The sequence below is a fragment of the Hylobates moloch genome, unplaced genomic scaffold, assembly GCF_009828535.3.
Source record: "Hylobates moloch isolate HMO894 unplaced genomic scaffold, HMol_V3 SCAFFOLD_10, whole genome shotgun sequence".
NCBI lineage: Eukaryota > Metazoa > Chordata > Mammalia > Primates > Hylobatidae > Hylobates > Hylobates moloch.
Window position 1 is genome coordinate 13,203,096 of NW_026652285.1, and position 16,157 is coordinate 13,219,252.

Below are 16,157 nucleotides of genomic sequence, written 5' to 3' on the forward strand. Positions count from 1 at the left end.
ATTCTTAATTTTAATATAAGTGGTAAAAAAAACACATCTACAAAGTTGTAAGTTCTGTCATTTATTTACCAATTGTAATATTTAGGAAATTAATGGTCAGAATTCAATAATTAAAACCAGATTCCTTCTGAAAACCAAGGAACATTATAATTATCTAGTATCTAATTGTATTTCACCCTTTTTTTAAACTTATGAACATCACTCACTTGCTTTTTTTCTTCCATTCTTTGTAAAGCTTCTCTGCCTTGCTCTAAATCAGCAGTTTTCATGCAGCTGTTCCCTCATCAAGGTACTCTTTATTTTCATCATCTTTGCACGAAAATACTGCTTACCCCACACTCATCCTGGGCACATAGCATGAGACTTTACTCACCCGTCCCTGTAAGCTCAGTCTGGCATAGGCACTTTAGGAACTTGTAAAGCCACCACTTTATAAGGTCTTGGTACTTAACAGGAATTGCACGGCCAGTGTGTGGCCTGTCTTGGTTATGGAGCTGCTGATACCCACCCTGAACAATGAAGATGCAATCCCAGACCTGGACTAACAAAGACAGGTTAATAAGAAACTCAAGAGAGAGTTAATAGAGAAAGAGCAGAATATGTGGTTTGATGAAGTTTTTTTAACTTAGAAAATAACTTGTTTTCCCCAAATAGGAAGCCAACCCCAGTGTTTCCTCAGAAATTAAAGCTGGCTGTCTATTCAATCACCTGTGGTTAAAAAAAGGAATATGGCCAGGTGCGATGGCTTACGCCTATAATCACAGCACTTTGGGAGGCCAAGGCGGGCGGATCACTTGAGTCCAGGAGTTCAAGACCAGCCTGGGTAACTTGGCAAAACCCTCTCTCTACAAAAAATACAAAAAGCTATTCGCAGGACTGAGGTGGGGAGGTTGAGGCTGTGGTGAGCTGAGATCACGCCACCGCATTCCAGCCTGAGTGACAGAGCAATACTCTTTCTCACAAAAAAAAAAAAAAGAAATGTCATTAGTTAGCTATAAGGACTAAGAAGAAAAAATTTGACACATTTATGTCTAATTTATAAAAGATGCCTTTTCTTTTATTCACCTGTGATTAATATACAAAATGATTACACCTAAACAGAAAAAGAAGTGTTAGCAGTTGGTGAAAGTCGTTTTTAAAAATTCTTTTTTCTTTTTGAGACGGAGTCTCTCTCTGTTACCCAGGCTGGAGTACAGTGGTGTGATCTCAGCTTACTGCAACCTCCGCCTCCTCAGTTCAAGCGATTCTCCTGCCTCAGCCTCCTGAGTAGCTGGAATTACAAGCATGTTCCACCAAGCCTGGCTAATTTTTTTTGTATTTTCAGTAGAGACGAGGTTTCACCATGTTGGCCAGGCTGGTCTCAAAGATCCTGACCTCAAAGATCTGCCTGCCTTGGCCTCCCAGAATGTTGGGATTACAGGCATGAGCCACCACGCCAAGCCAAAAATTCTTATAGTTACAATTTTTTATATTTAGCTCAAAATAAAAATATTTCTAAGTATATATTTAATATGCCTCCATGAATGTATTTACTGTAGCTTAAAAATAGGCTGTAGCTGCCTTTTCTTCTAAGAAGATTTATTCTATTTTGTGCTTATTTATATTAGCTTCACTAATTTTACAAATTCTGGCATAAAATTGAAGTCCCAGTATTTGTTCTAAAACTCCTTTGTATCACCTGGTCTTTTACTTGAGATATTAGGAGCATCTTAATTTGTGGAGTAATTATTTTATCTGTGTGCAAAAATTCTTCACATAGATTATTTTGTCTAACAACCCTTTGAAATAGACAAGTCTGCTGTTATCCTTAATTGCCAGATTAAGAATTGCAACTAAATAAGAGTACTGATCCAAACAAGTCTCAAACCTAGGTCTTCTGACATGTTTGACTTCTCCTGTATGTAATAAGAGTTTTCTGATAAGTTTGCCATATTGTATATGAAATAAACAATGCAGAGTAAGGCAACCCACTAGTGCTCCTGCACAGGTGGCAGGAGATTTCGGTTATTATTAGTCTGTCATTTTTGTAGTATAGCTTCTCACAAATTACCTAACCCATTTTTCCTTAGCTTTTCAAGAGTTAAGTGATTCTGTTCTTTTATTACTTCATGATACTATTATAACCGATTATTTCAGTTTGGGAAACCAAAAATGTTTTTTAAAAATGGGTGACTAAAAAATTGTCCGGCTGGAGCTACATCACTAGTTGTAAAAATACACAAACCTTGATACCTGCCTTCAAGGAACTCATGTTCTAGCAGGGAAGATAGACATAAAACTTAAATAACAATAATGTAATCTAATCCTTTTCCCCAGCTACTCAAATTCACTAAATTTTGGCCAATAACACCTTCTATTTAGGATTTTATCTTTATCTGGAACCACCACAATTTATTGAAACACAGTACTACTGATACACTGCTCTACAGAATGTCCAGCTGTTTCTGCTCTGCATGTTTGTAACTGGCTGCATGTTTGACCACAGCGTATCTGTGGGGTCATTTAAGCTAGCAAATCAGGACCACAGAACTTTTAGCTTTATTTCCTTTGTGTGGTAGCCTCTGGGTTTCTGTCAGTCACTTTGTAGTTTTGTCTGTTTGTGTCCACCAAAGGCCAGAAGGGAGAGCCAATGCTTTAGGGGCAAAAGAGATACCAGCATACAAAACTTTAAAGGGGCTTTGATGAAAAGAAGTGCAGCACCAAGGCCTTCTGACTAACTTAAAATATGGCATATAGCAATGCAGGATGTGTTCTGTCTGCATTGGAGCGGTCTGTCGGATAATCTGAGAGTTTTTCCTATGGGATATTGAGGTGAAATCCTTCACCAGTTCCTAGAGAGATTTCTAGATTTAATTTTAGAGGATAAAAAGAAAGAATGCTGCCAAAATTCTTAGAAGTGAGAATTATGCTTAGAAACTTAAATGCCAGAACTAGATACTATGATAATTCTGTTTCATACTACCTTGGCTTTTTCAAGATACATTTTGGTGTAAATGTAATGCATTTTAATTTTTTTTTTAATGACTTTCCAAGATTTTTGTTAGTTTCTCCTTTGATCCTTACAGTAAAACATCTTTGCTGTGAAGTTGAACTTAGGAATCACAGTCACACCACATTTACCTATGTGTGATTTATACAGTTGGGTCACTAAGTAGGAAGAAAACATACATTCCAAAAACAAGAATTTAGATGAAAAATGAATTTGAGAATAGAAGTAGAATATCAACTTTTGACATAGTGTTGAAGCTTTTGTTTATGAGGGATGGGGCTGATAAGTCACTCGTACTTTTACATTTTTAATTAATGTGCTCATTAGGAGAAAATTGGAAAATTCAGAAAAATAAAAGGGAAAAGTTACCCACAATCCTATCATTCTAAGATAGATAACCACTGTTTATTAACATTTTGGTGCATTTCCTTCCAGTTTCTTTTCTTTCTATACTTGAGGTCATAGTATGTGAACAACTTTTTAGCTTGTTTTGTACCCTCAACATTTAACAGGAGATAAATAAGGCCTTTAAAATTATTTGAGGTTTGACGGTTATTTGCTTCACAAAACAGAAAGTGGAATGTTCTTAGCACTTTTTTGAAGATACCTTCACCCTAGTGACTTCATCTACATTACTACAATTTATGTAATTGTAATTCTCAGGAATAACACTGTGCCCAAACAGAAGCATTGCCACCCATGTCATGACTGTTTTCCCCTCAGAGTAGGCCATGGTCTAGTAGTAGCAAGACACACAAGAACGAGCCCCAGGGTAGCAGATTGCTGGCAGAGAGTCATAGGGCCTTCCTAGTGGTCATCCATGCTTCATGCCCCTCCTGCGTGCGGGCTAGCTCCAAGTTGTTTCAGACCTTTGTCTTTTTAAGGTCCTAGTTTTGTCTGAATCTTATTTTCTATTAAAGAAATAACTCAGAATTACTGGAGACTTGAAACTTGTAGGCCAAATGCAAATTTAAGGAAATGGAAGGTCAAATACGCTGACAAATTCATAATTTTAAATGGAGGATGCCAAAGGGAAAAAAAAAATTCTATCTTTTCAACTAAAAATATTATACCACTCTCTGGCGATCAGGGATTGCATGCTTTGGGGCTCTGAATTACAGGGATCTAGCTATCACATTTTAAAATGGAAGCATTCAGTTCATTCAGTATTAATTGAAAATAATTTTTCAATGTATTGAAAAAATAACTAGATTTTACAGGGAAACAAAAATGAATAATAATGATCTTTACCCTTCTAAGTGCCTTTACTTAGTAGAGGAAATAAGATGGATGTACAAGTTGTAGAATCATAGGCAAGTTAATTTAAAAGCAAGGAAGGATAAAGTAGTTCTGGCAAGAGACAGAATAATGCATCATGAAGGAAAAGGAGATGAGAAAAAAAAATATGGGTTGAATTTTATCTTACAGAGATAGGCAAGACAATTAAAAGAGCATACACAAACATACATCCCAAAGAAGCTCAAGGCACATTCCAGAGATCATGAGCAGCTTTCTTTCAGTTTTGTTATTTCTTTTGTAAATAGGTCTGGAGAGGATGCAAATAAATATACAGAAGAGAATTTAAATAGACCAGAATTCTGTTACCCAGAGAAAAGTTCCATGAATGTTGCTAGTCATCTTTTTATGCATATGATTAGATTAGATTAGATTAGATTAGATTAGAACATGACTAGCCTTAAAAAATTTAATAAGGGTTTTTAAAAAGATTTGAATAGAACAGATTTTCAGTGGTGGCTCAGCTATGCTCACCTCCTGGAGAAATGTCACTGATGTTTTTCATTGCACTCATATGCCTGATGCAGTGCACGTGTTCATAAACAGTCACTGACAAATGCCCATGTTCCTTTGACAGCATTTCAGATTTTCAAGACAGCAAATCTCTGTTAAGCGCGTATAAACCAGGTGCTTACAGATGCCTGATACTCTTGAGTTGAATTCAGAGCTGAATCCAAATGAAAGATGAGTGGCTCCTAGAGGGAGGTCATCCCAAGTTCATTTCCTGTTCATGAGCCAACAAATAACTAACTGGGTAGATCTATGTACATTTTCTGTAACATATGAATACTTCTTGACTTGAAATATTACTTTTTGTCCAAAAATGGAAATTTTTCCATTCCAAGGTTTAAAATTTCAATATATAAAGAAGAATAAAGTACAAATTAGCTGAAATCTTGCCATGCAGAGGTAAAATATATTTTTAGTCCTTTGGCTTCTGACAGAGATAAAATATTTTGGCAGATAAAATATTTTGGCAAATATTTTGGCAAAATATTTGGCCAGCCCTACGCCCTCCCCCCGCCACCCCGGTGTATGGGTGTTTTTTCCTACTCCAAAAATTGTGGTCATCTTTTTGTATCAGTAAATATCAATCAGTAATGTACATTTTGATACAAATTACTAAAACATTCTGCAGCTGTTTGCTTTCCCACCAAAACTTATGCTAGCAGTAGGTATAATCAGTCTAATTTTGGGGGTAAATTTTATTGATGTTTAACAGAAAAGTTCACAAATTGCAAGTTTTCAGCTTAGTGAACTTTTAAAATGTAAACACACTTGAAAATCCATCATCTACATCAAGAAACAGAACATTACCAGCATCCCAAGAAGCCATCCTCATGCCCCCTTAAGTCACTACTTCCGCAAGGGTGACCACAGTCCTGTTACCCAATTTGTAATCTTTGCTAACATGATAGATAAAAATAAAAATCTTATTTTAGTTTCTGGTTACTTTTCTGAAGTTACTGCTTAGATTATTTATAAAATTAATTGGGGTGGGGTGCAGTGAGTGGCTCATGCTTATAATCCCAGCACTTTGAGAGGCCAAGATGGAAGGATTGCTTGAGACCAGGAGTTCAAGACCAGCCTTGGCAACATAGTGAGACTCTATCTCTAGACAAACTTTTAAAATTAGCTAGGCATGGTGGCATGCACCTGTAGTCCTAGCTGTTTGGGAGGCTGAGGCGAGAGGATAGCTTGAGCCTGGAAGTTCAAGGTTATAGTGAGCTATGGTCACACCACTGCACTGCAGCCTGTGCAACAGGGCAAGACCCTGTCTCTAAATAAATAAATAAATAATCAATCATTGTTAGGCCCAGCTTTTGGAGGTTTAATCTCCTCCTCAAGAGAAATAAATGGCATCTGTTTAAGGTTGCAGAATGTGAAATGACTTGCCATAGCTGAAAAGAAACAGATTCTACAGTATGACCTTTGTGCTATATTATTTTCTCAGTAAATAGTTACTTTGGAATAGGCACTGTGATTAAAAAAATAAAAAGCATCTGAGTTTTCTTTGAAGTGACAAATTTGCTGGAAAGATCAGTACTTTCTGCTGCTGGAGAGTATATTCTGTTTATAAACATGAATGAGGATATGAATAAGGCTAGAAGATGACCTCTGCTGGAAGTTTCTGGTATGATTTGGAGGAAGGAGCACTAGTCTTCCCTGGTGGCTGCTAGCCTTTCATTTAGTTCAAGCCTACCTGCCTCTAGCTTTTCCTTGCAACTTCTCTTTTCATTTTTCTTGTGCTATTTTCTGCTATGATAGCAAACATTGCCTAACAAAATGTGAAGTTTTCCATGTGACATTAACTTAGTAAACATTTTAGCAATTGACTATTAAAATGAAATGTGCATAAACAATTTGCCAGGTTGTATCTTATCACAAATATAGTCATGTGCTGCATAACAACAGAATGTAACATTGCAGTCAACAACAGAACACATATAGACAGTGGTCCTGAAAGATTATAATACTGTATTTTTACTGTACCTTTTCTATATTAGATATACAAATAGTTAGCATTGTGTTACAACTACATAAAGTACACAATATGGTAACCTGTACAGGTTTGTAGCCTGGGAGAAACAGGCTATACCATATAGCCTTGGTGTGTAGTAGGCTATGCCATCTAAGTTCATGTAAGTACACTCCACAATATTTGCACAAACAAAATCGCCTAATGATCATTTCCTAGAATGTGTCCCCATTGTTAAGCGACACATGACTGTAATGAAATTCAGTCCTGGAAGGAAGAGAAGAAGTAACTGGCTGTTCTGTTTTTCTCCAGGAATCGACAAGGAGAACGTTGAACTCTCTCCTACCACTGGCCACTGTAACAGTGGACGAACTCGCCACGGATCCGCAAGCCAAGTGCAGAAGCAAAGAAGCGCTGGCAGTTTCAAACGTAATAGCATTAAGAAGATCGTGTGAAGCTTGCTTGCTTTCTTTTTTAAAATCAACTTAACATGGGCTCTTCACTAGTGACCCCTTCCCTGTCCTTGCCCTTTCCCCCCATGTTGTAATGCTGCACTTCCTGTTTTATAATGAACCCATCCGGTTTGCCATGTTGCCAGATGATCAACTCTTGGAAGCCTTGCCTAAATTTAATGCTGCCTTTTCTTTAACTTTTTTTCTTCTACTTTTGGTGTGTATCTGGTATATGTAAGTGTTCAGAACAACTGCAAAGAAAGTGGGAGGTCAGGGAACTTTTAACTGAGAACATCTCAATTGTAAGAGAGGATGAATTCTTGAATACTGCTACTACTGGCCAGCGATGAAAGCCATTTGCACAGAGCTGTGCCTTCTGTGGTTTTCCCTTCTTCATCCTACAGAGTAAAGTGTTAGTCCTATTTATACATTTTTCAAGATACAAGTTTATGAGAGAAATAATATTATAAACCCAGTATGTTTAATCTTTTAGCTGTGGACTTTTTTTTTAACCTTACAAAACTGAAAGAACCATAGAGGTCAAGCCTCAGTGACTTGACACCATAAAGCCACAGACAAGGTACTTGGGGGGGAGGGCAGGGAAATTTCATATTTTATAGTGGATTCTTAAGAAATACTAACACTTGAGTATTAGCAATAATTACAGGAAAATAAGTGTGACCACATATATCTTAACATTACTGAATTAAAACTATGGCTTCTAAGTCCTTATCCAAACTCAGTCATCCAAACTAGTTTATTTTTTTCTCCAGTTGATTATCTTTTAATTTTTAATTTTGCTAAAGGTGTTTTTTTTGTGTTTTGTTTTTTGTAAACCAAAACTATACTAAGTATAGTAATTTTATATATATATATATATATATATATATATGTATATTTTTTTCCCTCCCCCTCTTCTTTCCTAAATAATTCTGAGCAGGGTAATCAGTAAACAAAGTGTTGAAAATTGTTTCCAGAAGGTAATTTTCATAGATGTTTGCATTAGCTCCATAGCAAAATGGAATGGTACGTGACATTTAGGGTAGCTGATATTTTTATTTTGTTAAATAATTTCCAAGAATAGAGTATGGTGTATATTATAAATTTCTTTGATAAGATGTATTTTGAATGTCTTTTAATCTTCCTCCTCCTCTCCAAAAAAATCAGAAACCTCTTTAAGAAAACATGTAGGTTATATATGCTACAATTGCATTTAATCACTGTGAAAAGACTGGTCAGCCTGCATTAGTATGACAATAGGGGGGCCCTTAGAGTTGCTGCTATACTGGTGGTATGGATTATCATGGCATTGGAATTTTCATAGTAATGCAGATCCAATTTCTTTGTGGTACCTGCAGTGTACAAAATAATTTGACTTCAGTGAGCATATTGGTATCTGGATGTTCCAATTTAGAACTAAACCATATTTATTACAAAAAGATATTAATCCCTGTACTCCCAGGTTCCCTTTATATGTTAAGATATAATGGCTTTGAGAGGGGGAAAAAATAAACCTAGGGGAGAGGGGAGTTTCCTGTACTGCTGTTTCATTAGAGGATTTCAGTAAATTAAATTCCACAGCTAATTCAATAAATAATGGTACATTTAAGTGTTCTGATTTTAATAATATAATACATTTCACATTTATCCACACAGTAACAATGTAATATGTTAATGTAAATAAAATTGTTTTTGATACTCAGAAATAACAAGAATTTAATTTTTTTTAATTTGTTTACAGTCCTGGGAAAAGTAAGAATTATTTGCCAAAATAAAAGGAAAGAAAACCTTAGTATTATTAATGAATTTACCATAGCATTGTTGGAAATACTGAAGACAGGTGCAATTTACTAAACTTTTGTTTTTAAACTATTGTAGAGGCTGCATTAGAAGAAAATGTTTATAATGACAGAGCAACTAAGGCTATATAAAAAAGCTGAAATTAGAACTGAGTTTAGAAATAGATCAGTAACCCAGTGCCAAGGATGCCAAGCTGCCGCCATGGTCTTGGCTCTCCCACAACCCAGTGTTTCTGGGGTAAGTTTCACAGTTTCTAGGCCCTGGAATAGCAGGCAATGTAAGCCTTTGATAACTTTAGTTCGATGTTTTTCTTTTTTTTTGTTTGTTGGTTTGGTGCATATGATAGTGGGTGTTATGCTATTTTGCTCTTCCCATCAAAATAAAGAAACTTCCAGAGGTTTACTGTTAAAAATACTGATTTTCCATAAACAAGTTTACCAAGGTGTAGTATTTCATACCTCCTGAAATGATCAGCATTGGCACAAATCAAAATTGAGCCGCTTTTGAAATGCAGAAATACCTTTGACTAGTAAGTACATCCTAGGAGTTTGAAAACTTAACTAAGGTTTAAAATTTACCTTGTTTAAAGAACTTCTGACTTTTGAGGAAAATCTAGCTTTCCAAGTAACTAAAATGTACGTGAGATAAACCTCTCACCACTGTGTCCCCTGAGAAATGCAACACTTTTTTAGTCTTCATACTTGTAATCTATAAAAGAAATTCTGAAGTTTAGAGCAAGTTGCCCATTTTTGCATAATTGACATAAGTTCTGTTAAAAATATTGTAAGTAATTCGTTTCGGTTTGTAGATGTTTCCCATGACTTGTTAAAGAGGAAACCAGGAACTCAGTCATGTTTTTGTCCTGGATAATCTACCTGTTATGCCAGTACTCCCATCCGAGGGGCGTGCCCTTAGTTGCCAAGATGGAGAAGCAGTTCAGTAGATTTGGGGCAAAGTGGCTACAGCTCTGTCTTCCATTCACTCAACACCTGTTCATGACTGAGCCAGGTGCCTAGGACACATCCTAAACAGTCAGCTTCTATCCTGTGTCCTAGTCGGGGAGATAGAGTGCCAGCCAGCAACCCTCCCAGGTTTGTAGGTTTTAGGGGTTTTCAGTTTTGTTTTTTGTTTTTGTTTCTACATCCTTCCCCGACTCCCAGGCATAATGAGGCATGTCTTACTCAATGTTATGCAATGGATTTAGGCAAAAATTCATTCTTAGTGTCAGCCACACAATTTTTTTTAATGCAGTATATTCACCTGTAAATAGTTTGTGTAAAATTTGACAAAAAAAGTATATTTACTACACTGTAAATACATGTGATGATATATTGTATTATTTTGCTTTTTTGTAAAGCAGTTAGTTGCTGCACATGGATAACAACAAAAATTTGATTATTCTCGTGTTAGTATCGTTAACTTCTTTTTGCGACTGCGTTACATCATTTAAAGAAAATGCTGTGTATTGTAAACTTAAATTGTATATGATAACTTACTGTCCTTTCCATCCGGGCCTAAACTTTGGCAGTTCCTTTGTCTACAACCTTGTTAATACTGTAAACAGTTGTACGCCAGCAGGAAAAATACTGCCCAACAGACAAAATTGATCATTGTAGGGGAAAATCATAGAAATCCATTTCAGATCTTTATTGTTCCTCACCCCATTTTCCTCCTTGTGTATGTACTTTCCCCACCCCCCTTTTTTTAAGTAAAATGTAAATTCAATCTGCTCTAAGATATGAGGAGTTATTTAATTTCTTCAGATGTATCAAGCTCTGTTTTCTTCCCCCCAGTCCTCCCAGTCTTTTGAAACATTAAGGCCATTTTCCTTAAGGATGTTTTTGGCTCTCCTACTCCCCATGAGAAAGATCTTTCCATTTCCAGAACTTCTCCACACTAAAAGTGAAATATTTTTGTGAAATGCTCTTTTAGGCCTGCCAAACTCAGGTGAGTCTGTTCTCTGGGATAAGCTGGCTTCTGTTAAAATGAAGCCAGTCAGAAACGTCAGGGCAGACCAAGATTGACCAGTCAGAGGGCAGTTCTCTCCAACTTTTCAGCTTTCCCGCTATAGAATCTTCTGTGACACTACACGTGTATGCAATGTAAACCACCTCCCCTGGCTCAGCTGCCCTGTGTTACTATTTTACTTGATTATGTGGGGTGCCTCCCCCAATCAGTGGAGAAAGAACACAGCCCAGACCCAGTGGGCAGGACAGAGCTATCCTCAGAAGGGTAACAGTGTCTGATATTGAACAAAGGACTAAAAAAGACCAGGTGACAGATACCTGCAGGTCTGAGGCAAGTACTTGTCTGTTTATGGGCAGGCCTGGAAAGCAGGGGTACCTCACCTGGAGAGCTTGCTAATACACTGGTCCCCATCCCAATCCCCCAAGGTAAAGGCAAACTCTCCAAGGATGGGCTGTTGGGAGAAAGAGTGTGTTTAAACTTTTTAAGCGATTTTACTGAGCACTCAGTGGTTTAAAGACCACTGGAGCAGAGAACTGAAAACTCAAATACTGCAAATAGCTGCCTTTTCCCTGTAACCTAAAGCATCTTAGTCCAAACTAGGGGATGTTTTTAGGGTAGTGACCCTCTAGATCAGAGCTCTCCCTTCCTGGACAACAAGCTCCCTGAGGACGTGGGCCATTTAGTACATCTTGTATGGGCCTTTCTGCCTGTCGTTTGCTTTGCTTTCTGGGACACCCTTAGGCTAGTCTAGCAATTCTGAACTGCCTCGCTTGAAGAGTTGATTCCCATGAGATGTTGAGGAGGGGCCAGAGGTTCTGGAAGAATAGTAAAAAACCTACAACCAACTGGTAGCATCTCAGTATTCCTCTTCCACAAAGTAGCCCACCCCCACCATCACCAAGGGAAGCCCCTAGTGGTGGCAGGCATCTTGGGAATTTACCTTCATTACTAATTCTGCCTTCTTAACCTGCTCACTGCCCATCAGAACAGCCTCCGACAGAGCTGCATCCAAATTCTTTAAAGGGCAATTCATTGCCCCAAGTAATCTGCCAAACCTGTCTTCATCAGAAAATCAGTCTTCATATTCAGGTGAGTTCCACTTAAGACCCTTTTAGCTGCCAATTTAAAAGAAGCCCTTTTGCAATGTTGATTATGTTTCTATAAATATTAGAACCGGCCGGGCGCGGTGGCTCACACCTGTAATCCCAACACTGGGAGGCCAAGGCAGGCAGATCACTTGAGGTCGGGAGTTTGGGAAACATGGTGAAACCCTGTATCTACTAAAAATACAAAAATTAGCCAGGCGTGATGGCTCACGCCTATAGTCCCAGCTACCAGGAGGCTGAAGCAAGAGAATCACTTGAACCCGGGAGGTGGAGGTTGCAGTGAGCTGAGGTTGCACCTCTGCACTACAGCCTGGGAGATAGAGCCAGACATTGTCTAAAAAAAAAAAAAAAAAACATACTACAGCAACATAGTCACTGTTGGTTTGAATCTCTCACATTTTGTTCTTTTAGAAGTGTTGCCTAATAAGTTTCATAAAGTAATGTGGGGTTATAATTTTAATCAGTTGGTTTGGCTTTTTAAAAATATTATCTTCTAAAAATCTGTTTATACTGTGTGTGTACATACATACTACATATGCATATGTGGATGCATATTTCAGGTTTCCAAAACAGCTTGATACATTTTACCTACATTGGGCCAAATTATTTTGTCTTTTTAAATTTTCTCCAAAAGGTCATATTGCAAAATTATTCTAGGTCCTTTACTATGTCTTTATGCTGACAGTCAAGCTAATAGTGATCAAGAGCATTATGCGTCTGGGGTTACAAGGTTCAGAACTTTCCCCACTGGCCACTTCCTCCATATGAAATAAGACAGTCACGTTGGAATCTTAATAGGGCCCTTTCCTGCTCAGAAGTTCAGAAAGCATTGCCTAAATTAATATTTTTAAGGGAAGAAAATGTTGACAGATGTAACCTTAGCTGATTGTTCAAAAAAAATTTTTCCTTTGGTTATAATTGTAAATACAAAAGAAGAAAGCTTGGCCTTTGTCCTCTATGACCTCATGACTTAGTGGGGAAAACAGCCACACAAACAATGACCACAGTGTCCCAAGGTGTGGGTGGGGTTTTTAGAGGGTCATGGAGGGACTGGCATGGTTGGCAACTGAGGAGGTGGGTCTTAAAAAATGACCAAGAAGTTTGTCCAGGTTGAAATGTGTCCAGTGCGCAGTTGAAAATAGGGTTTTGGAGTATTTAATGGACAGAAGGTAATCAAGTCCGTTAAGAGACTGGCCCAGGCCGGGCGCGGTGGCTCACGCTTGTAATCCCATCACTTTGGGAGGCCGAGGCGGGCGGATCACGAGGTCAGGATATCGAGACCACGGTGAAACCCCGTCTCTACTAAAAATACACAAAAATTAGCCGGGCGTGGTGGCGGGCGCCTGTAGTCCCAGCTACTCGGAGAGGCTGAGGCAGGAGAATGGCGTGAACCCGGGAGGCGGAGCTTGCAGTGAGCCGAGATTGCCCCTCAAACCCCGACCCGGGGCGAGAGAGAGGGCCCCCGCCCAAAAAAAAAAAAAAAAAAGACTGGCCCAGAGACGGATCACGAGGTCAGGAGATCGAGACCATCTTGGCTAACATGGTGAAAACCCGTCTCTACTAAAAATACAAAAAATTAGCCAGGCGTTGTGGTGGGCACCTGTAGTCCCAGCTACACGGGAGGCTGAGGCAGGAGAATGGCGTGAACCTGGGAGGCAGAGCTTGCAGTGAGTGAGATCGCGCCATTGCACTCCAGCCTGGGTGACAAAGAGAGACTCCATCTCCAAAAAAAAAAAAAAGACTGGCCCAGAGAGGGCAAGTAGCAGAGAAGTGTTTAGGCAGAAAGCAGCACACCACAGGAGATTGGCTTCTCGTGTTATTTTTCTCCATTCTTTTGTCCCACGTTGGGGAATGCAGCTTAATTTTCTACATTTACAAAGTATATGGGCCAGGCGCAGTGGCTTACGCCTGTAATCCCAACACTTTGGGAGGCCGAGGTGGGCAGATTACCTGAGGTCAGGAGTTCGAGACCAGCCTGACCAACATGGAGAAACCCCATCTCTACTAAAAATACAAAATTAGGTGGGCATGGTGGCACATGCTTGTAATCCCAGCTACTCGGGAGGCTGAGGCAGGAGAATCGCTTGAACTGGGAAGCTGTGGTTGCAGTGAGCCGATATTGCACCATTGCACTCCAGCCTGGGTAACAAGAGCAAAACTCCATCTCAAGAAAAAATTAAAAATACATGAAGATATGCCTTAGCCCCAGATCACAAAAATAGCAAAACTTTTTCTATCCTAGCGATTATAAATGTTTTGAGTCTGGCCCAAAGTTGAAGTAGAAAGAAATTGATGGTAAAGAGATACTTTCTTTGCAATTTGGTAATTTGTGAATGGAGGGCAGAAAGGAATTAGGCGATCTGTGCCTTCATTAAAAAAGACTCCACAAATACCACCCTTACTCATATCTAGGATTCTACAGGAGACAAAAATTCATTATCAAAATACCAAGTCTTTTTGAGTGTGCAGCAGTCAGTCATTCAGCAAAACATTTTCTGGGTGCCTTGTTGTCACTCAATTTGAGCACCAGCACCTCTTGGAAATGCTTTCTGATCTCCCATTGGCTGAGAGCCCTTCTCTTGCTTCTGTGACAGCTTCTCTATACAACAACGTTGTAATCATCAACTATCTTCCTATGTCCCTGGTTAGGATTACGAGCCTCCCAGTGTAGGGAACATGCTTTGTTCAAAGGTGCTCAATAGATAGTTGTTGAATAACACTGAAGGCTTTATGTTATAAAGAACTATATAAATAGAATGGGAAAATCCCCATACACAATAGCAACCCCAATGCAAAATCCCTAACAAAATAGAGGTGACCTGTGTAATAAAGACCTGTTGAAAATTCTAATCCAGACTTTGAGATTTCACAGATCAGTAAAATTTCCAAAATACATTTCATCAACTTAATGCATTTAGAAACAAGAAAAAAATATATCTAACATAGTTTTTTTGTAAAATGCCATTTCAACTCTGAGTAGTGGGGGAGGGAATCACAGGATAAAGTACAGTCCTTTAAAAGGAATTAGTTTTGCTTTATAAAAGTCACTATGTTGTCCTCAATTTTCTCTCATTGCTGCTTATTTTTCTCCACACAGCACTGTTCAGCACGCAGGCATGTGAGGGAGCTGGGCTTAAAGGAGACTCCAGCAAATGGAGAGACAGACTACAGTCCTGGATTGGAAAGCTGAATATCGTTGAATGCCAGATCTTCCAAAATAAATGAACTCGTTTAATACAATTCTGATCAAGATGCCAACAAGAAGAGAGTGTATCCAGACAAAATGATCTTTGGAAAATATTCTTCTCCTTGTGGAATAAACAGGAAAGCATGGCTAACAACGGGTCATCGAAAACTTTCCTTACTAGGTAGTAAAACAAATTTTTAAATGCTTAAATACTAATGGTAAGAGTAAATAAATATAAAGTGAAACAGGCTAGAAGGTCCAGATTATGCTTTGATTTTTTTATTTAAAAAGAAAAGCATGAGTAACTGCCAAAGTGTATTGGCTTCAAAGCCACAAAAGCTTATTTCTCACCTCTGCTACATGTCCATCACCTGTTATCAGGAGGCTCTGCTCACCCTGATTTCTTGGGACTCCAGAGTGAGTGATCTTGGGACTCCAGAGTGTGATGATGGAAATGTCCTGCTGGAAGCTGAAACAGAAGGGTCCCATTTTTATTTGTCACATTAGCATAAGACGTACTTAACTAATATTGGTGCAAGTCCAGAATGTGGTGCAATGAGTTATTCCTGCACTTGGCCTCATCTTTCTGTATTACCAGTTCCATATCTGCACTGTCGAGGACAGTGGCCACTGAACACTTGAAATGTGGTTAATGAGAATGGGGAACTAAACTTTTATATTAAATAAATGTGAATAGTTACATGTGGCTACTGGCTGCCAGATTGGACAGAGCAGCATCTGGAAGCTCTTGCATCAGCAATTAAAGGCTTGAGGCCAGATGTACAGTCACTTTTCACAGTCATTGCCAGAACTTGACACACAGCTTCACAAAGCCACAAGGGTCAAAAATCACTATCTTCCTCTGTCCAAAAGGAGAAGA

General features: G+C 38.5%; 1 protein-coding gene across 5 annotated transcripts in view; it reads left to right on the forward strand.

Annotated features, from left to right (window-relative positions):
* Nucleotides 1–15,567, forward strand: part of NF1 (neurofibromin 1) — a 324,371-nt gene extending 308,804 nt beyond the window's left edge. For 3 of the 5 annotated variants that reach the window (XM_058446142.1, XM_032163044.2, XM_032163046.2), the window contains one exon: nt 7,077–10,753. In XM_058446142.1, the coding sequence (XP_058302125.1) occupies nt 7,077–7,219 (143 nt within the window). In that variant the 3' untranslated portion in view covers nt 7,220–10,753. Of the gene's footprint in view, nt 1–235; nt 290–7,076; nt 10,754–11,969; nt 12,074–15,187 lie in introns of those variants that run through there. The other 2 variants (XM_058446141.1, XM_032163045.2) reach the window with 2 other exon arrangements.
* The last annotated feature ends 590 nt before the right edge of the window (nt 15,568–16,157 follow it).